The following is a 21,323-nucleotide window of genomic DNA, read 5'->3' on the forward strand; positions in this document are numbered from 1 at the left end:
AGACAGCAGGAGTAGGCGGGTCCAGTCGAGGGCACTTCCGCCCCTCACCAACATGGCCCCCGTCTGCAAGTGCGCATGAGCAGCTGTCTATGGCGATTCTCCGGTCCGAAGAGGGAGAACGCAGTCGGGACAAATCGGTAGCTGAAGCCGCCTTGACGGGTGAGTGTCGGACCCGATAGGAGTCTGGACACACAGCGAACCCTCCAGGCGCAGCAGTTTGGGTTCTGTCCCAGCTTTTCGGGCTAGGGCATTCCAGGGGGTGGCGGGGAGGAAGCCTTTGTTTTGGGGATGGGGGAGTGCCTGGTCCGCCTTGTGGGCCGCCCTCGCCCGGGGAGCCGGGGCTCGTCCCCGCCGCCCTCCCGGCTGCCCTGCGGCGGGCCCCGGCCCCGGGCCCCCGCGGCCTCCTTGGCTGGGCAGCTGGGGCGCGGGGCGGGCGCGGCGGGGCCGCCAGGGTCAGGGCGCTGGCTCCCCGGCTCGTGCAGCCGGCCGGGTGCTCTTCGCCCCAGGACTTACTAGTCAGTGGGCCTGCCCCGGAGGCGCCTCGTTCTCGGGCAAGGGCTTGGGCGCCCCGGATTCTTTCGCGCTTGATTTCGATCTCCTCTTTGTGTCCAGACGTAGCCAGGGCACTTGCTGGGCTCGCTGCCCTTGCCTGAGCGTGCACAGCACAACATCCTATCCTGCTTTCCACGTCACATTCTTAATGCTCGGGAAATGCTTCCGGAGAGCCAGCGAAGGTTTAAATAAGGAGTCTGACCCCGTGGTTGGGTGGCCTGGGAGGCTGCGTCCGGTTGACAGCTGTGGGCGGCAGAGCTGCCTTCGGTGCCTTGTCTTTCATTACTCCCCTCCCGCCACCCCCTCCCTGTCCTCCGCCCTCCCTCTCCCTGTCCTCCGCCCTCCCCCTGCTCCCTTGCGTGCTGTGGGGCCAGCCTCGCACGGAGGTGGGGATCTAAGGGGTTCCCAAATACTAATACTACTTCCTCTTAGGGGCTGGGATCGCCTTGCGGCGTTACTTCCTACAGACGGTTTCACTTTTAGTTCCTTATTTTTGTTGTTATTCTTTTCCTTGACCACCGGCTTGCCCTGACTTTATCCACTTAAGATTTTCTTTAGGTAGGAAAGGTTTGGAGACCTTATGTATAAAGACCTCACAAAAAGATTATTCCTTCCGGGTTGGGATTATCTTTCTGCATCGTAGTGCTTGTTTTGGAACGCATTGGTCTGCCTGGCCTGCCTGCCTGCCTTCCTTCTTTCCTTCCTTCCTTCCCCTCCCTCCCTCCCTCTCTCCCCCCCTCTCTCCCCCCTCCCTCCCTCCCTCCCTCCCTCCCTCCCTCCCTCCCTCCCTCCCTCCCTCCCTTCCTTCCTTCCTTCCTTCCTTCCTTCCTTCCTTCCTTCCTTCCTTCCTTCCTTCCTTCTCTCTTCTCTTCTTTCTCTTCTCTATATATGGTTGTGGTCGTCGGGGACCTGAGGCAGGTACCTTGTAGATGGATTTCTCCCCCATTGTCTTTTCTCCTTCAGTTTCATGAGCCTGGAGTTTTTCCCTTCTTCTTGAGGCTCAGTCACAGTTGTCATGGCAACATTTTAGCAACTATGTTGCTCTACAGGAAAGCTAGATGAATTAAAATAGAGAAGTCTGGAATATGATTTGCTGGGGTTTTCGTGTCTCTAACAGTGTCTATAATAAATCCTATATATCCCAAACAAGAGCCATGTCAGTAATGTATGGCACAAAGGCCAAAGTCTAGATTTTGTGATTAGGGATGATTTCTGAGTGGCAGTGCACTTGAAGTTCTCCCTTCCTAGATTGGAGACCAGAGATTGCGTGCTGTACTGTATCTGAGAAGATGGAAAAAACATCATTGTCCATTATCCTGAATTTTTTTGATACTGGTGGTCAAGCATAGGCCCTTCCTAATCCCCACAAAGCTGCTGATATGGCAGATCATATTAACTTTACTAATAATCCATAATAGCCTTATTAATGATCCAAAATATGTTGTTTCTCAGTATAATTATTCCCTGCCCACCAGGATTTGGAGTGATAATAGAGGACAAAGAACTATTTGTAGAGTTGCTTTTTCAGTCACTGTAAGCCTGTCTTGCAGCAGGACAAGAGGAGACAATTGTCCCCTGTAATGGTTTTATTCTTTTCTTGGATATGTCTAGGTTCTAGAATCAGGGAAACCATTCAGTTCCCTAGACCTGCTGCAAACTCTGTGATTTCTACAAGAACTTAGCAACCAGGTCTGTGAGAGGAGATACGAAGACCTCCACAGGACTACTTCCTTGGATGTGCCCCCTCTCAGAGAGATGAAGGGGTGAGTGAAATGGGCAGAAAATAGGATGAGAAAAGGGTGGCCTGGGAGAATGCGAAGTAGCTAAGAGTACCAGCTCTGGAGTTAAGCAGACCTGGATCAGGTCCTAGCTTCATCCCTTAACAGCTGTGTGATTTGTCTTGCCCATGTTTAAAATATGGGAAATGTTAGTTACTAGTATTAAAGTACTGTATGTTAAGTGCTCATGGCTTAGTGCCTATGTACATGGCAAACACTCAGTGAATACTACTTGTTGTATTCTAACCTAACCCAGCATCTGTTTGGGAGCCATATGTTACTGGACCAATGACTTCTATTTTACATCTTCTTTTTTTTTTTTTAATTTAATATTTTAATGAGCCCCCACAATAGTTGAACAGAGGGGGAATTGAATCATTACATTTCCACACATGCTTACAATATGTACCAAGCAGCCCCCCCATCTATTCCCCCTTTTCTCTTTTCCCCTCTTTATTTGTTTTATTTTATTTTATTTTATTTTATTTTTTTTGCCACAAACAGGCAGCAGAAAACAGCTGAAACGGAAGAGGGGACAGTGCAGATTCAGGAAGGTGAGTATTGACACCAGGACTAAAACTAAGAACCCATCATGACCTCACTTGTTGACCAGTCCGTCTCTATGCATTTTGCTTTTTCTAAGACATGCAAGGAAAATAGAGGGGGAAAGGTGGTAAAGTCACAGGCTTTCTGTGGTTCTTTTAAGGTGCAGTGGCTACTGGGGAAGACCCAACCAGTGTAGCTATCGCTAGTATTCAGTCAGCTGCCACCTTCCCTGACCCCAACGTCAAGTACGTCTTCCGAACTGAGAATGGGGGCCAGGTAAGGGAGGGGGCCAGGTGGCTGCAGGTGTTAACCCGGGGTTGGGATTGAGGGAGGTATTTGAACATGTCTTGGGGAGACCTGGCTTGGAGGATGGGTTGAAAATCTGAATTATTGGGGTGGGGAATATTAGGATGTTTGCAGGAGAGATTGGTGGGGTATAAGTGTATGCTGAAGCCTCAGTATGGGGAAGGGAAATGGTTGAATCTGTGTCTCTGAAGGAGTTCTGTTTGGGCACTCAGTTCAAGTGAAACAATGAGTGTCTCTAGAATTCCCAGCATTTATTCTTTCCTTCTGTCTTTCCCTGCCCACCCTGCCCCTTTCCTCTCTGCTTCTAGGTGATGTACAGGGTGATCCAGGTGTCTGAGGGGCAGCTGGATGGCCAGACTGAGGGCACTGGTGCCATCAGTGGCTACCCTGCCACTCAATCTATGACCCAGGTACCAGGGTATGGTGGGGAGGAGACTAGAGCTCTGAGCACTGAGAGGAAGAAGGGAACCAATAGGATGGGGGTAAAACTAGAAGTGGTGAGGCCTCTGTGGCTGCCTTGACCCAAGGCACTAGGCTTTCTCTTTCTGGCAGCTTTTGCTTTCCTCCTCTTTCTGGAAGTTGCACCTTCTTTCCTGCAGAGTGGAACCGAGGGAAGAGTATCTGACTATTTTCTGTCCCCTTCCCAGGCGGTGATCCAGGGTGCATTTACCAGTGATGATGCTGTTGACACAGAGGGCTCAGCTGCTGAGACACACTATACTTACTTCCCCAGCACTGCAGTGGGAGATGGGGCAGGGGGTGCCACATCTGGGAGTACAGCTGCTGTTGTTACTACCCAGGGCTCAGAGGCCCTCCTGGGGCAGGCAACTCCTCCCAGCACTGGTGAGCTATTAGATGAGAATGCTACTTGGAGGGGTTGTGGGCCATGAGCCACATGACCCTTACTGATTGCTAAGGTCTGGGCATACAGTGAGTCTGGGGCTGCCCGATTAGCAGGAGGGAGGAGCATGTTCTTTTCAGTGAAGGGTCCCAGGGCCTTGGTGGGGTTCCTAGTCCTCAGTCCTGACAGAATCCACTCCACATATTCACAGGTCAGTTCTTTGTGATGATGTCACCACAAGAAGTATTGCAGGGAGGGAGCCAGCGCTCAATTGCCCCCAGGACCCACCCTTATTCCCCGTGAGTGACCCTTGTTTTTTCTCACTTACCATGGGTGATCTTAATACCTGCTAAATCTTAGGTAATTCCTCAACCCAAACTCCAGTTTTATTTTTTGAACTTTCTTCACTCTGGCTTCCCTGGGCTCTGTTGTCAGGAAATCAGAAGCTCCCCGGACAACTCGGGATGAGAAACGCAGAGCTCAGCACAATGAAGGTAAGGTACTATGCAGGTGTAAAGCCCAAAGCTGCCTAGTAGGTTTGGGGAAAGCAGTGATATGTGAGGGAAGAAGTATTGGTCACTGGTCATTTTACTCTGAGGCCTGTGTTTTCATTGAATCACCTTGTCTGTCCTTTACTTTGCCCACAGTGGAGCGCCGCCGCCGAGACAAAATCAACAACTGGATTGTGCAACTGTCCAAGATCATCCCAGACTGCTCTATGGAGAGCACCAAGTCTGGCCAGGTCATGGAAAGACCCTGGTAGTGGGCAGGAGGCCTGAATTTTGTCTCCTGGTATTGGTTCCAGAAATGGTAGAGAGTGGGGTCAAGTGTGGCAATCTTTTCCTCTCTCTCTGTCTCTCTCTCCCTCCCTCCTTCCCTCCCTACCTCGCTCTCTCCCACTCTCTCTCTCTCTTTTTCTCTTTGGGAGGGGTTGTGGTACTGGGGTTTGAGCTTAAGGATTTCTCTTTCTCAGCAGTTGCTCTACCACTTGAGACACTCCTCCAGCCCAGTCTTTTCATCTCTTTCTGAGGTTCCCATATTTTTGGGAGATGTTACCTTCACCATCCAGAAGGGAAATGAGATCTAAAGTATGAATGTACTTTTGGAGAGCAAGTTAGATATCTTACAGCCTAGTACTTATTATGTTGGCTTTGCTTACAGAGTAAAGGTGGAATTCTGTCCAAAGCCTGTGATTATATTCAGGAGCTTCGGCAGAGTAACCATCGGTTGTCTGAAGAACTGCAAGGGCTAGATCAACTGCAGCTGGACAATGATGTCCTTCGACAGCAGGTCAGACTTTTAACCCAGTCTAGGCCCTTTGCCCACCCTGTGTCCACTGACCCAGTTTGTGGCTCTGTAGAGAGCATTTCACCATTTCCTCCTTACTAGTGAATGTAACTATGTTCAGCAGCTTGGCAGTACCATTCCCCTTACTGCCTCTTTCCTTTGTCAGGTGGAAGATCTTAAAAACAAGAATCTGCTGCTCCGAGCTCAGTTGCGGCACCATGGATTAGAGGTTGTCATCAAGAATGACAGCAACTAATGGGGACTTCAGGGCTTTGGGCCTTGAGAACTGCAGATAGCCCAGGAACAACAGCACCCCTTTCCTTCATTGCCTGCCTCTGGCATAGGACTGGGGGAGTCAGAAGGCATGTGTTTGAACAAAGGCAGCCTGCAGTGGTGTGACACAGTGTGGACATGCACCTCCAGCCTTGCCCATGCCACCATGCAGTCCCTGGGCTCTGTGTTCCTCCTGCATAACACAAAGGCTTGTCTGCACAGGCTTTTTTCCATGATGGATACCGGACACACTAAAGTGGGGGCCTGCCCTGTGCTTGTGTAGCGTGCCCAGCAGAGAGGTCTGTTGACAGGTGATATTCTGGCTTGCCCCAGGACTCTGGCGCTTCCATTGATTCTTCCTTTTGCTGGGGTTTGAGGTTCAGATTGCAGCCGAGGGCTCTGGGGAGCAGACTTAATCAAGAAATGGGGGAAGGATGCTTAGCAGTGGCTGCTGTCCTGTGAAGAGGAATTGTGCTAACAAACAGCTGAGACCCATGCAGAAGTCTGACTCCAGGGAGAACAGGCAGGGGCCCAGTTGGGGCCTTCCCCAATGGGGTGGCTCTTTTTTCTTTCTTCCCTTTTTTTTTTTTTTTTTTTTTAAAATAAAATTGTTCCAAGCCATTGCTGTCTTAGTTTTTCTTTCTTTCGTGTGCCCTGTTGAAAGAGAGAAGACACATTGCCCTTTGACCAATAAGGCCAACTTTAGGGTGGGGTGCTGCTACTATATTCATTACCCTGAGTCCCCGCACCTGTGCCAAAGCAGGGTGTTGTTTCCGGTCCTCACTGGGCAATCCAAAGGTTTTATTCTGTGGGTTGGTGTTAGAAACATAACCAACAGGTGCTGCGGGGCGGTGGGGGAGGTGGTGCCTTTGCTTCCGGTTCCGGTCTGAGGCTTAGGGAGGGAAGGGGAGATGCTGCAGGCGTTGAGGGGGCCGGTTGGCTCCACATTCCCAAGACTCAAAATTGCCGTGCGCACCATGACTGGAGGTACCTGATAGAGACCTGGGGCATGGTTCTGCCAGTAGCCTGGGAGGGGGGTGAAGCGGTGTATGTAGAGGGAGGAGCGTAGGGGGAGGTTCTCTTTCCCAACTGGGGACTGGAGCGCTGCCAGGTAAGGTGCACAGCGGCAGCCGTGCTTCCTGGCCCCCCTCCTCTGAAGGCTTTTGTACCCTTTTCAGTGCCCACAGTCTCGCTCCCTGAACTCCGTTCACTCCTAGCCTCGGGCCGGGCCCGGCTCATCGACGTGCGATCTCGGGAGGAGGCCGCTGCTGGGACCATCCCAGGTGCGCTCAACATCCCTGGTATGAGATTGAGAGCACCTGCACCCTACCCCTCCCCTACCCCCGTCTTGCGTAGAGACAATCCACGATGGACCTAGCTAATGGGACCTCCCTTAGGATGGTGTGGGGAAGGCACTTGTTACCCAGGCCCCACCTTCTCTGCAGCCAGCCCTCAGCTTTCCTAGAAAAGGGCTGATGACAGCAATCTTGGCAGCAGAACTGGCCTGTCCAGTTTGAGGGGAAGCAGGTGGTGAGGAGAGGGCAGCCTTGCAGAAGTTTATGCTGAACCCCTGGGGCTAGATGCCCTGGTTTGTGCCCTCCCTCCTCCCTCTCTGGACTCAGGAAGTGGCTCACATTGTTTGGCTGACTTCCTGCATAAGCAGGCTTGGCCTACAGGCTGGGATGGGTGTGGGAGGTGGTCACCTTATCCTCTTTTGGGGTCCCCTGGAGATTTGTTCCACCCTGGGCAAGCAGCTCTTTTTGGCCCAACTTCTGAACCCAAGAGCCCCACAACTCACTTTCCATTGTATCCTCTCCCAGTGTCTGAGCTGGAAAGTGCCCTGCGGATGGATCCAGCTACTTTCCAGGCTTTGTTCTCAGAGGAGAAACCCAGGCTGGAAGATGAGAATCTTGTTTTCTTCTGCCAGATGGGCAAGCGGGGCTTCCAGGCCACGCAGCTGGCGCGAGCTCTCGGATACACAGGGTATGGGCAGCCTTACTAGTTGGGAAATGACTAGAGACTACCTACTGGACCTATCCATTCCTCATCTCCTCCCATCTCCCCTCTTTTTCTCCACAGGGCTCGGAACTACTCAGGGGCTTATAAAGAATGGTCTGAGAAAGACCATTAGGTAGAAGATGACTAGCTGATTGTCCCTGTCTCCCATAGCAGCCTTAACTACGGATGATGAAAGGGCTGACATGCCGGGTTGGGCAGTTCCTTATAGTGTCTTGCACATAAGAGTATCAAATAAAGCGCATTTAATTAAAATATTAGAAGCCCTTCATTTGTCAGGTGGCTGGAAAATGTTGCTAATGACAATCTAGACTTTAATTTGGATTGTTTATCCTGCCAGCATTTATTTCTCTCCATTCCCCATTCTAGCAATTTCCTGAGCAGTTACAACTGCCTTCTAGAAAGATTTTCTGTCCAGGATACAAAGCAGAAGCACCAATAGGTTAAAAAGAAAAACGCTAGAGCGAGGCACCAGTGGCTCACACCTATAATCCTAGCTACTCAGGAGGCTGAGATCTGAGGATTGCAGTTCAAAGCCAGCCCAGACAGGAAGTCCATGGGACACTTAACTCCAATAAACTACCAGAAAACCAGAAGTGGCGCTGTGGCTCAAGTGGTAGAGCGCATGCCTTGAGCTGAAGAGCTCAGGGACAGCACCCAAGGCCAGAGTTCAAACCCCACTACCAAAAAAAAGCTTGGATGGTAACGTAGACCCAGCTACTTGAGAGACTGAGACAAAGGAGTGGTGAAGTCTTGGGGATTAAGACTTAGAATTGGAGGTGAGGCTTGGGGAAAGCCTTGGTATCTATGATTTTATGGGCTTGTCCAGTGGTTTTAATATGCAGTCAGAAGCAAGAAAAAGAGGTCAGCAAACTGGTCCCATCTGTGTCATAACCTTTATATGTGGTTCATGGCTGCTTTTGTGCAGAAATGACAGAATATTTGGGACAAGTTGTATGCCCTTGAAAGCCTAAAACTTCTACTCGCTGTGTTGTTGTTGTTGTTATTTTATTGTTGCCAGTCATGGAGTGTAAACTTGGGCACTATCCCTGAACTCTTTTTCTCGAGGCTAGCATTCTACCACTTTGAGTCACAGTGCCACTTCAACTAACTGGTTCTTTACAGAAAAAGATGGCTGTTTACTTCTCTAGATTGAGGGTGGTAACATCTGGCCCAAAGGCTATATAAGGCTCAAGAAATCATTTGGTACTTGACCAAATAGACATAATTCTTGTAAGCTATTCATTGGCTGCTCTTGGCTGCCTGTCTATATTGATAAATTTAATATGGCCCTTGAATGATGTTATAAATAACCAGCTTTACTTGGCAGAAAAGGAAAGGTTCTCTATCCCTGTTCTAGATGACCTACAACTCCTTAACCCTAATCTTGCCTTCCCCACACTCTGCCACTGAGTTGAAATGAAAAGGCAATTCCAGGCCTGTAGGTGAAGAGACTAATGATGCCGAAACCATGTGGATTGCAATTTGAGTGTATTCATGGGGCTGCAGGTCTTTTAGACAGGAGTCCTCCTGCAGATGCTGGCTCTCCAATAAAGAGTCCCAACTCCACCTCTCAAAATGTGGCTTCAAAAAAATAAATATATTTTAAAAAATACCTCCCTTCCTTCTAGCATGGTGCATACCCTTGACACCTTTTGAATGATTTGTTAGGAGTTTTCATCTCCCCCTCCCCCAAATACTAAGTTTGAACTCAGAGCTCTTGCTTGGTAGGCAAATGCTTGAGTCATGCCTCCAGACCAAGTTTTCACTTAAGTTTAATTTTGAACAAATTTATTTCTTTTGGTGTAGTAGTATAAGCCTGGGATCACAGAACTCCAGAGGCCAAGACAGGAGGATTTTGAGGTCAAGGCCACCCAAGACTATGCAGTGAAATAATAGTCAATAAGACTAAAAACAAACAAAAATTTTATTCTGATATCTGGGGAAGAGAGGGTTGGGTCAAATATGGATCCAATTTCGGACTTTTCAAGTGTCTCAACAGTTCTTTTAAACATTGCCTGCATTTTGTGCTTTTTCTCTCCTTTGCTCTCTGCCTTCTAGACAGCCATCCTCCTGGCAATCATCTTCCAGCTTTTATTTCTGTAAACTCTTCCACTTATCTAGGCTATCCAGCTTCAGTCTCATTGGGTGTTGGTGGCTCATGTCTATAATCCTAGTTACTTAGGATGCTGAGATCTGAGGATCTCATTTCAAAGCCAGCCCAGGCAGACAAATCTGTGAGACTCTTATCACCAATTAAGCAGCAGAAAACTGGAATTGGAGGTATGGTTCAAGTGCTAGCCATGAGTGGAAAAAAACTGAGTAAGACCGCATGGCTTTGAGTTCAAGTGCCAGTAATGGCTCAAAAACCAAAACATATATATATATATATATATATATATATATATATATATATATATATATATATATATATATATATGTATATGTATATATATGCCATTCTAGTATTTTACACCCTCCATTATAGACTATAGTAATTATTATTACTGAGGCATAATTTACCTGTAATAATATATATATATATATATATATATATTTCTGGTGTTTCATTCACTGAGTTTTGTTTATTAACACAAAGTCCTACTATGTAGGTCAAGTTCAATTCCAACATGATCCTCCTGCTTCAGTCTCTCAAGATTACTGGTGTGTGCCACCCTCACCAGCTTTAACTCAATGAATCTTGAGAATGCATATTTGTTACCACTTCCTTAAACAAGACCTAGAATAGAAACCTCAGTGATTTTCCTTTCTTCGTGCTAATCCTCTCACTTTTGGGGGACAGAGGGGACTGGGTCTTACTATATAGCACAGGCTGCCTGCAGTTAACTTTTGCCTCAGCACCCTAATACTCTATAATACACAGCTTCAGTTTTTTTCTAGGTGCTCTTTGCAGTCAACCCCACCCCTATTCTCTTTCCTTCTTTTTTAAAAAAGTTATATATATATATATATAAAACTCAGGGGTGGGGAACTGTGCTTGGACTAGAATACTACCACTTTAGTCACAGCACCACTTCCAGCCTTTTCTGTTTATGTAGTACTGAGGGCTTCATGCATGCTAGGCAAGCACTCTACCACTAAGCCACATTCCCAGCCCCTTTAAAATAATTTTATTGTTATTTAGGTGTTGTACAGAGGGGCTATGTTTTATAAGTAGTGAAGACATTTCTTTTTTGGGCAATGTTCTCTCTTCCTTTTCTTACTCACAGTTTCCCCTTCCCATCCTTGCCCACAACCCTATTCTCTTTCTGAGCAAACACTGTTTGTTTGCTTAAGACAGACGACAACTGAAGGCCTCACACTCATGATCTCCTGTCTGGAGGGTTGGTATCACAGGGGTGCACAACTACACGTGGCTCGTAGGCCTCTATTTTCTATCTTCTAGAAACAAAATTAGTTTTCTATCCCCCTTCCTGGCCTGTCAACATCTTCTTTTGCTTCTTCCAACTTTATAGGAGAGAGGTAGAGAATCCTAGACCCTGACCCACAATATAACCATGCCCTCTAATCATTGTTCACAGAACATTCTTCTTTCTCCCTCATTAACTATTTGGTTCATAATCCCCATCAGTGGTTCCAATCCATTGCCTCACCCTTAAAAGTTCTTTTTCCTTTTCCTCATAGCTAACCACTACAGCAGGCATGGCTTACTTAACTTGCCATCATCTGCCTTTGTTTCCAACCTGAGTTGGATTCCCCACTCTTACTCTACTATATTTACCCCAGGTTAGTATGGTAAACATCATGCCTGTTAAAAGAGTCTCTCCCGTATACAAGGACACATGCACCTCCATGTTTATTGCAGTACTGTTCACAATAGCCAGGATATGGAAACAACCCAGATGTCCCACCACAGATGAATGGATCCAAAAATGGTGGTATCTATACTCAATGGAATATTATGCAGCCATTAGAAAAGACAAAATAATGGCATTTGCAGGGCAATAGATAGAGCTAGAAGAAATCATGTTGAGCGAGGTAAGCCAAGAGCAAAGAGACAAACGACGGTACATGGTCACCCTGATAAGTGGATGTTAAATCCAAAACGTAAGGTGATATGACAAAATTAACAAGACTTAAGAAATAAAGGACTGGGCTGGGAAGGTGGCTCAGTGGTAGAGTGCTTGCCTTGCATGCAAGAGGCCCTGGGTTCAATTCCTCAGCACCACATAAGCAGAAAAAGCCAGAAGTGGCACTGTGGCTCAAGTGGTAGAGTGCTAGCCTTGAGCTGAAGAGCTGAGGGACAGCACCCAGGCCCAGAGCTCAGGCCCCATGACTGGCAAAAAAAAAAAAAAAAGAAACAAAGGACTTCCACTCATCTGGTCAAATCACTACTAAACCCCATGCTGCAATCACATATAGTATATATGTGCACACCGGAGGGAAACCAGGAGGATGACACAGAACTAGAGGGAATCAGGGAAAAACGTACAACAGCGGGACCCATCAGCTGCACTGGACATTGACCAAGATGAACTAAGCAACTCAATGGCAGCGATGGGAGGGAGGGAACAAGTGGGAAAGAGGGAAGAGCTGATGCTATACAAAACAAAAGAAATGTACATATCACCCAATGTGGAAGAAATAACTGCATTGCAAAGCTCATAGAACTCATAAATGTTAGAGACGTGATAGACAATTTGCTCCATGAAAGTCAGAATGTGTTTGTAACTTTAACTAAGCATCACTATCCCACAATACTGTGAAATTTGGGAAATTATGTAACCACTTAATCACAATAAAGAATTTGAAAAAAAAAATAGTCTCTTCCAAGGGACTATGACTGTCCTAAAGGCAGAAACTGGTTTCAATTTCTCACTGTCAGTCCCTTGAACAGGACTTCTTAGTAAGTATTCATTGGGCCTCACTAGCCTTCTGACCTTCAGAATCTTCCAGCCTTTCCAGCACAACTGCTGACAGCCCAATCTTAAAAATAACATTTTTATCTTATCAGTCAGAGTTGATAATTTACAATAGGTCCTTATTGCCCAAGACTGAAGCCCAAGTCTCAGCCTGGCCATTTGAACAATCTAGAGTTGGTATTAGCTGATTTCCTTCCTAGTCTTCCCTTCCATGCCTGCTCCCCTCAGGCTGGTTTCTTTAGTGTCTTTACTCCTTTCTCTGGAAAGTAAACTCTAAAAGCCCTTCACTCATCATTTCCTCTGCTTGCGGAGCTTCCAGTCCTTTATACCCTCCAAATTTCACAAGAATTGCAAGAATGTATTTGGCAGGAGATTTGCTGTTCTCTTTGAGAGGGTTTTTAGATTCAAGGAGAAGGGAGAAAAATAGTTGATAAATTATATAACTGGATTCCATGAAGGACACAAGATACACAACCCTGACTAAAGCACATACCTCTATTGCAGAACTTATTACACTGTAGTGTAATTTGCATTCCACTTTAGAATGAGAGGGCCTAGCTGGGCATGGTAGCATATATTTGCAATCCCAGAATTTGGGAGGCTAATGCAGGAGTTTGAAGCCAGAAAAAAAATAGAAGAAAATGAGAATAAGTGTGTGTGTGTGTGTGTGTGTGTGTGTGTGTGTGTGTGTGTGTGTGTGTGTGTGTGTGTGTGTGTGTGTGTGTGTGTGTGTGTGTGTGTGTGTGTGTGTGTGTGTGTGTGTGTGTGTGTGTGTGTATCATTGGCAGTACTATTGTATGAGTATGTTAGCATGTGTGTGCTAGTACTGGGGCTTGAACTCTGGGCCCTTCTACTCTACATGGCTTTTTCTTTTATTGTTTTGTACTTGTCCTGGTGCTTAAACTCAGGGCCTGGTGTGCTGTCCCTGAGCTTTTGTACTGAAGTGATTGAGCTCACTTGAGCCACAGCTCTACTTCTGGCTTTTTGCTATTTACTGGAGATAATAGTCTCATGGACTTTTCTGCTCAGGACATCTTTGAACTATGTTCTTTAGATCTCAGCCTCTGCAGTACCTTAGGATTAAAGGCATGAGCCATTAGCTCCCAGAAGTACCAGGGTTTGAACTCAAGGCTTTGACTGTGTTAGGCTTGAGCTATATTCAAACCTTATTTTATTGTTATATGGCTAATAATGAAATTAGACTCTGACATCTAGGAAAGAGAGATCCTGGGGCTCAGGACTCAGTAGGTATATAAGGGAAAAAATTGTAAATAATATTCCTGAGTGATAGCACGTTACTATGGAAAGAGAAAGGTAAGTCAGGGAATATGCAACTGAGGTCACATCTATGAGGTACTTTTAATTATTTCAACTCTCTCTTATTTTTCTTTTCTCTTTTAGTTTTTTTTCAAAAAATTGTTATTATAGGCTGGGAAGGTGGCTCAGTGGTAGAGAGCTTGCCTTGCATGCATGAGGCCCTGGGTTCGATTCCTCAGCACCACATAAGCAAAAAGAAAAAAGCCAGAAGTGGCACTGTGGCTCAACTGGTAGAACACTAGCTTTGAGCTGAAGAGCTGAGGGACAGCGCCCAGGCCCAGAGTTAAGGCCCCATGACCGGACCCAAAAAACAAAACAAAAAAATTGTTATTATAGAGGTGATGTACAGAGGGGTTACAGTTATATCAATAGGGAAATGAGCATGTTTCTTTTTAAGCAATGTCACCCTTCCCTCACTCTCCTCTAGTTTTTCCCTCCTGTCCCCACTCACAAGTTTTATAGCTCATTTTCAACATAGTGTCTAGTAAGTATCTCTGCTGCATTTATTCAAAATTTTTAGAAATTATTTGCTTACTTCTTTATTGCTTGTACTGATTCTTTGAATTTATCTTTTTTGTCTATCAGCTCTTTAAATAGGTATATTTAGAGGGGCTGGGAAGATGGCTCAGTGGTAGAGCGCTTGCCTTGCATGCCTGAGGTCCTGGGTTCGATTCCTCAGCACCACATAAGCAAAAAGAAAAAAGCCAGAAGTGGCGCTGTGGCTCAAGTGGTAGAGTGCTAGCCTTGAGCTGAAGAGCTGAGGGAGTGCCCAGGCCCAGAGTTCAGGCCCCACGACCAGACCCAAAAAAACAAAAACAAACACAAAATAGGTATATTTAGAGTCAAGAGTAGGGCTCAAGTGTTATATCCTTGGCCTAGATGTATGAGGCCCTGAGTTCAAACCCTGGTAACACACACGCACACACACACATGTGTGTGCACACAGAAAGTCATGTTTAAAACTCATTATGATTTATTTTTATTACTTTTTTAAAGTTTTGTCAATTTTACTTTATGTTTAACTTACATTGATAGTAATGACAGGTTGAACTTAGGACTCACATAAGCTAAGCAGAAGCTCTAATACTTGAGCCATGCCCTCAGTCCTTTCTCTTTAATTATTTTTAGGGTTTTGCATCTTGTGCCTGAATAGCCTGGACAGTGATCTACCTACTCACACATCTGGTGTAACTGGGATGGCAGACGTGTGTGTGTGTGTGTGTGTGTGTGTGTGTGTGTGTGTGTGTGTGTTTGGACAGTGATCTACCTACTCACACATCTGGTGTAACTGGGATGGCAGACTTGTGTGTGTGTGTGTGTGTGTGTGTGTGTGTGTGTGTGTGTGTGTTTGGCTTTATTTTACTTTTTTATACTCAAAGGCTACATTATTAGATGTACAACAATTTAGAACTGTTATGCTTCTTTTTGGGTACATCCTTTGTGTGTGTGTGTGTGTGTGTGTGTGTGTGAGAGAGAGAGAGAGAGAGAGAGAGAGAGAGAGAGAGAGAGAGAGAGAGAGAGAGAGAGAGAGAGATCCTGGGGCTTGGACTCATGACCTGGGCACTGTCCTTGAGCTGCTTTTAGTCAAGGATAGTGCTTTACCACTTGAGCCACAGTTCTACTTCAGGCTTCTTGGTAATTTGCTGCAGGTAAGAGTCCTTGCCTAGGTTGGCTTCCAATGACAGTCCTCAGATCTCAGACTCCTGAGTAACTAGGATTACAAGCATGAGCAACCAGTACTTGGCTTGGGTAGATCCTTTTCTCACTATTTCTCTTTCTAATGACACTCTTACTTTAAAAATGGTGAAGATAGCCAGGCGCTGGTGGCTCACGCCTGTAATCCTAGCTACTCAGGAGGCTGAGATCTGAGGATCATAGTTCAAAGCCAGCCCAGGCAGGAAAGTCTGTGAGACTCTTATCTCCAATAAACCACTAGAAAACTGGAAGTGGCGCTGTGGCTCCAGCGGTAGAGCGCTCCCCTTGAGCTGAAGAGGGCAGGGACGCACCCAAGCCCTGAGTTGAAGGACCTGAGTTCAAGACCCACAACCGACCAAAAAAAAAATGGTGAAGATACTTTTTTTTTTGGGCTCTCATGGGGCTGAATTCAGGTCCTGAGTGCTGTCCCTGAGCTTTTTCACTAGTATTCTATCACTTTGAGCCACAGCCCCACTTCTAGTTTTCTGGTGGTTAATTGGATATAAGAGTCTCATGGACTTTGTTGCCTGGGCTGGCATTGAACCGTGATCCTCAGAGCTCAGCCTCCTGAGTAGCTAGAATTACAGGCGTTAGCCACCAGCACTAGGCTTTGGTGGAGATATTTCTAACTATGATTAAAAAATTAGAAGCCACTAGGGGCTGGGAAGGTGGCTCAGTGGTAGAGCACTTGCCTTGCATGCTTGAGGCCCTGGGTTCGATTCCTCAGCACCACATAAGAAAAAAGCCGGAAGTGGCACTGTGGCTCAAGTGGTAGAGTGCTAGCCTTGAGCTGAAGAGCTGAGGGACAGCGCCCATGCCCAGAGTTCAGGCCCCAGGACCGGACCCCAAAAAAAAAAAAAAAATTAGAAGCCACTAAAAGAAAGGCTGATTAATTAACATATGAAACAAACCAAGCCTTCCCTATAGTGCATGCATGCAGTTCCTCTATTTTACATGCCACAGAGTCAAAAGACAAACAGCACACTGAGGAGACATTTTCAATTCATGACACACATGTCAGGCTAAGTTCTTTTTTTTTTTTTTTTTTTGGATCCAGTTGTGGGACCTGAACTCTGGGCCTGGGCGCTGTCCCTCAGCTCTTCAGCTCAAGGCTAGTGCTCTACCACTTGAGCCACAGCGCCACTTCTGGCTTTTTTTTTTGCTTATGTGGTGCTGAGGAATCGAACCCAGGGCCTCATGCATGCAAGGCAAGCGCTCTACCACTGAGCCAACTTCCCAGCCCCAACAAATAAATAAATTAATTAATTAATAAAAAAATACCAAGAGGAAGCCACCAGACAAAGGGGGCTCACATCTGTAATCTTAGTTATTCAGGAGGCTGAGATGTGAGGATTGCAATTTGAAGCCCCAGAGCAGGAAGGTCCATGAAACTGACTCTTATCTCCAATTAGCTACGAGAACACTAGAAGTGGTAGAGTGATAGCCTTGAGTGGAAAAACTAAGAAACAGCACCTAGGCCCTAGTTAAGTCCCATGACTGATAAAAAAAAATAATAAAATAAAATGAAAGGAGGAAGTCTATCCCTCCTTGGTCTCCCTCTGCACCCTGGTTGTATCTATTCCTACCTCTGCCAACCACTGTGATGTGAGAGAGCTTTCACTAGAATTGAGATTCAAGCACCGTGATTTTTGGTAGCTAAATAAACCTCTTCTTTATAAGAAGTCTGTGTCAAGCATTTTATTATAGTAACAAAAAGCTGACTAATTTATATGTCAATAAAAATAAGCAAAGCATATGAAAAGGTAGTATTCTGTTTATAAATTGTTCAGCCACACAGGGTGATACATATCTATAAGCCCAGCACTTGGGAGGTTGAGGCAGGAGGATCATGAGTTTGAGGGCATCTTGGGATACAAAGTAAATTCAAAGCCAGCCTGTCCTATATAGAAAAGTCTTGAGTCAAAAACATACAAACAAAATAGAATTCAAATGGCTCTTAAAACTGGGGTGACACAAATAACCCAGATAACCCATAATAAGTGTTATACAAATTAAAACTAAACTAGGGTATAATTTTAGATTCATTGAATTGGGAAAAAAATTAAAACATTTGTTTTTTTTTGTGGTCCGGTTGTGGGGCCTGAACTCTGGGCCTGGGCACTGTCCCTCAGCTCTTCAGCTCAAGGCTAGCGCTCTACCACTTGAGCCACAGCACCACTTCCGGCTTTTTTTTTCTTTTTGCTTATGTGGTGCTGAGGAATCGAACCCAGGGCCTCAAGCATGCAAGGCAAGCGCTCTACCACTGAGCCACCTTCCCAGCCCAAAATTAAAATATTTCATAAAAGTCTTTTGGCAAAACTGCAAAAACAGGCATGTTAATATGCTATGCAAATATAAACTGGCAATTTGCCAACATCAATCACAATAATTATTAATGAGCATATACTTTTACCCAGCATTCACATTTCTAGAGATTTATCTTACAAAAACCTACCTCCTCCTTATGAAGTGAGATCTGTGCTGTTTATTCATTGTACTAGATTGAAAGTTAAAACTGGCTAAATAAACAGCACTACAAGCATACAAGAGAATATTACGTGACTGTAAACAAGAATGAGGAAAAGCTGGGAGCTGATGGCTCATCTCTGTAATCTTAGCTACTCAGGAGGCTGAGATCTTGGAATTGTGGTTTGAAGCAAACTGGCTAGGAAAGTCTGTTATGGGGCTTGAACTCTGGGCTTGGGCGATGTCCCTCACTTCTTCAGCTCAAGGCGAGCGCTCTACCACTTGAGCTACAGCACCACTTCTGGTTTTCTTGTGGTTTATTGGAGATAGGAGTCTCAAGTTCTTTCCTGCCTGGGCTGGCTTTGAACCACGATCCTCAGATCTCAGCCTCCTGAGTAGCTAGGATTACAGGCGTGAGCCACTAGCGCCTGGCTTGTGAGATTCTTATCTTCAATTAACCACCAGAAAATCAGAAGTGGCTTTGTGGCTTGAAGTGGTAGAGAGCTAGCCTTGAGCAAAACAGCTCAGGGACAATGCCCAGGTTCTGAGTTCAAGCCTCACTGGAAAAAAAAAAAAATAAGGAAGCTTTTATGTCATCTTGTAAGATCTTTAAGACATAGTATGAGTTTGTGAGGTTGAAGAAAACAGGTGTGAGAATGTGGCTTAGTGTTAGAGTGCTGTCTAGCATGCATGAAGCCCTGGGTTTGATTCCTCAATTCCACATAAACAGAAAAAGCCAGAAGTGGTGCTATGGCTCAAGTGGTAGAGTGCTAGCTTTCAGCAAAAGAAGCTCAGGAACAGGGCCCAGGCCTTGAGTTCAAGCCCTGGGACTGGCAAGTAAAGAAAGAAAGATAGGGAGAGAAAGGGGGGTGGGGGAGTAGGAAGGAAGGAAAGAAAAAAGAAAGAGGGGCTGGGAAGGTAGCTCAGTGGTAGAATGTTTGTCTCGCATGCATGAGGCCCTGGGTTTGATTCCTCAGCACCATATAAACAGAAAAAGCCAGAAGTGGGCACTGTGGCTCACGTGGTAGAGCACTAGCCTTGAGCTGAAGAGCTGAGGGACAGTGCCCAGGCCTGTCCAGGCTCCACAACCGAGAAAAAAAAAAAAAAGAAGAAGAAAGAAAGGTATGTGTGCGTGTGTGTGTGTGTGTGTGTGTGTGTGTGTGTGTATGTGTGTGTGCCTGCACACACACTTGAACTAAGTGCCTTGTGATCTCACTTGGCTTTTTCATTCAAGGCTGGTAATATACCACTTCCTGCTTTTTTTAACTGGACTTAAGAGTCTCTCAGCTTTTTCTGCCCAAGCTGGTTTTGAACCTGATCCTAAGATCTCACCATCCTGAGACACTAGGATTACAGACTAGGATTATACCCAGCCCTAGGTATATTCATTTTTTTTTTTTTTTGGTCAGTTGTGGGCTCTACCACTTGAGCTACAGCACCACTTCCAGTTTTTGAGTTTATTGGAGATAAAGAGTCTCATGGGGACTTTCTGCCCCAGCTGGCTTCAAACCAAGATCCTCAGACCTCAGCCTGTTGAGTAGCTAGGATTACAGGTGTGAAACACCAGCACCCAGCCTATTTTTGTAATTGCTTATATTAGCATAAAGAATCTCTGGAAGGCATAGAGAAAATTAATAAAAAGTCATCCTTTTGCTTATTTCTTCAGCATTCTTTTTTTTTGATCTTTTCAAATTTTATTTAGAAAAACTGTGATTCATTTTTAAAGTGTTTGCAATAAAATTGTGATGTAAAATTATAGACACAAAAGTTAAAAACAGTATAATGGGATCTTCAGCATTCTTGAAGTTCTCCATTGCTTGTTTAGGTAATCCCCATGGGGGATTACCAACTAAATACTTACTAAATACTTACCAACTTAATACCAACTAAATACTCTATCCTTGTGGTGAAACAGCTGGCATAAAATTCACATTGATTTGACTGGTATGTCTTCAAGTTTATATCCAAAATACCTATTATGCTTTCCTGGTGTTTTGCTTTCCAGCCTTTACTTCTCCCCTCTGGACCTCCAGCTTCTTGCTTTACTTCATTCTCCACTGAGAACAGAAGAAATCAGAATGGGCTAAAGATATGGCTCAAAAGCAGAGCACTTGAGCTGGGAAGGTGGCTCAGTGGTAGAGCGCTTGCGCTTGCCTTGCATGCATGAGGTCCTGAGTTCTATTCCTCAGCACCACATAAGCAAAAAAGCAAAAACCTGAAGTGGCACTGTGGCTCAAGTGGTAGAGCTCTAGCCTTGAGCTGAAGAGCTGAGGGACAGCGCCCAGGCCCAGAGCTGAGGCCCCACGACGGGACCAAAAAAAAAAAAAGCAGAGCACTTGCCTAGAAAGCACCAAACCCTGAGTTGAACCCCAGTACTGCCAAAGGGGCGCGGCGGGGGAGGGATGGGGAAAAAGAAAAAAGTAAGAAATCACACAGAATTTCCATCATCTTCCCACTAACAAATTTACCCCTTGTTATGGTGACTGAATGTCTTTTATTTCACTCTCTTTTCTTCTTCTTTATATATATATATATATATATATATATATATATATATAGTTGTTGTTGTTGGTCATGGGGCCTGAACTCTGGGCCTGGGTGCTGTCCCTGAGCTCTTCAGCTCAAGGCTAGTGCTCTACCACTTGAACACCTTTTATTATTTAAAAAACTGGGATGTTGAATAATTCCTTCTAGAATTTATTACACTGTAGAAAAACTACTTTCTTAGAAGACTATAGAAAACAAGAGCCAGAACCAGGCACCAGTGGCTCATGTCTGTAATCCTAGCTACTCAGGAGGCTGAGATCTGAGGACTGCAGTTCAAAGCCAGCCTGGGCAAGGAAAGTCCATGAATTTTTTTTTTTTTTTGGGTCTGGTCATGAGGCCTGAACTCTAGGCCTGGGCACTGTCCCTCAGCTCTTCAGCTCAAGGCTAGTGCTCTACCACTTGAGCCACAGCGCCACTTCCGGCTTTTTTCTTTTTGCTTATGTGGTGCTGAGGAATCGAACCCAGGGCCTCAGGCATGCAAGGCAAGCGCTCTACCACTGAGCCACCTTCCCAGCCCAGTCCATGAAATTTTTATCTCCAATAAACCACCAGTAAAACTGGAAGTGGCGCTGGGGCTCAAGTAGTAGAATGCTAGCCTTGAGCTGAAAAGCTTAGGGACAGTGCCCAGGCTCAGAGTTCAAGTCCCTTGATCCACCAAAAAAAAAAAAGCTGGAAGCACTAGCCTTGAGCCCAAAGAGGCTCAGGGACAGCGCCTAAGTTTTGCTGTAAATTGAACATCACTACTCAATAATATAACTATTATGTTTGCAAATGCATTCCAAAATTGTAGGCCAATATGCCCTTTACTATGTATAT

The 21,323-nt window shown here is 45.7% G+C and overlaps 2 protein-coding genes across 6 annotated transcripts; both read left to right on the forward strand.

Moving 5' to 3' along the window:
- Positions 1-42: 42 nt before the first annotated feature.
- Usf1 (upstream transcription factor 1) lies at positions 43-6,204 on the forward strand. 4 transcript variants are annotated; one of them, XM_070000254.1, is made up of 11 exons: positions 43-159; positions 2,164-2,315; positions 2,835-2,884; positions 3,037-3,152; positions 3,491-3,592; positions 3,830-4,025; positions 4,235-4,322; positions 4,459-4,517; positions 4,671-4,765; positions 5,185-5,313; positions 5,477-6,204. In XM_070000254.1, the coding sequence occupies exons 2-11, from the start codon at positions 2,308-2,310 to the stop codon at positions 5,564-5,566; spliced, it is 933 nt and encodes a 310-aa protein (XP_069856355.1). In that variant the 5' UTR covers positions 43-159; positions 2,164-2,307; the 3' UTR covers positions 5,567-6,204. The 4 variants fall into 4 exon arrangements, with proteins under 4 accessions (XP_069856355.1, XP_069856356.1, XP_069856357.1 ...); XM_070000255.1 differs by having other exon boundaries at positions 3,043-3,152; XM_070000256.1 differs by lacking the exon at positions 3,491-3,592.
- A 240-nt stretch (positions 6,205-6,444) lies between these two features.
- On the forward strand, positions 6,445-7,854 carry Tstd1 (thiosulfate sulfurtransferase like domain containing 1). 2 transcript variants are annotated; one of them, XM_070000258.1, is made up of 4 exons: positions 6,445-6,570; positions 6,762-6,884; positions 7,404-7,566; positions 7,663-7,854. In XM_070000258.1, exons 1-4 carry the CDS (start codon positions 6,495-6,497, stop codon positions 7,712-7,714), a joined length of 414 nt encoding a protein of 137 aa, XP_069856359.1. In that variant the 5' UTR covers positions 6,445-6,494; the 3' UTR covers positions 7,715-7,854. The 2 variants fall into 2 exon arrangements, with proteins under 2 accessions (XP_069856359.1, XP_069856360.1); XM_070000259.1 differs by having other exon boundaries at positions 6,762-6,866.
- Positions 7,855-21,323: the final 13,469 nt, after the last annotated feature.

Source organism: Dipodomys merriami, unplaced genomic scaffold, assembly GCF_024711535.1.
Source record: "Dipodomys merriami isolate MVZ:Mamm:240054 unplaced genomic scaffold, mDipMer1.0.p SCAF_56, whole genome shotgun sequence".
NCBI lineage: Eukaryota > Metazoa > Chordata > Mammalia > Rodentia > Heteromyidae > Dipodomys > Dipodomys merriami.

Coding starts and splice junctions, on each gene's coding strand:
- Usf1 (XM_070000254.1), top strand. Junction 3,153..3,490: donor GAACTGAGAATGGGGGCCAG/GTAAGGGAGGGG, acceptor CTCTGCTTCTAG/GTGATGTACAGGGTGATCCA. Junction 4,518..4,670: donor CAGAGCTCAGCACAATGAAG/GTAAGGTACTAT, acceptor CTTTGCCCACAG/TGGAGCGCCGCCGCCGAGAC.
- Tstd1 (XM_070000258.1), top strand. CDS start 6,495: ATGCTGCAGGCGTTGAGGGGGCCGGTTGGCTCCACATTCCCAAGACTC. Junction 6,885..7,403: donor AGGTGCGCTCAACATCCCTG/GTATGAGATTGA, acceptor ATCCTCTCCCAG/TGTCTGAGCTGGAAAGTGCC. Junction 7,567..7,662: donor CGAGCTCTCGGATACACAGG/GTATGGGCAGCC, acceptor TTTTCTCCACAG/GGCTCGGAACTACTCAGGGG.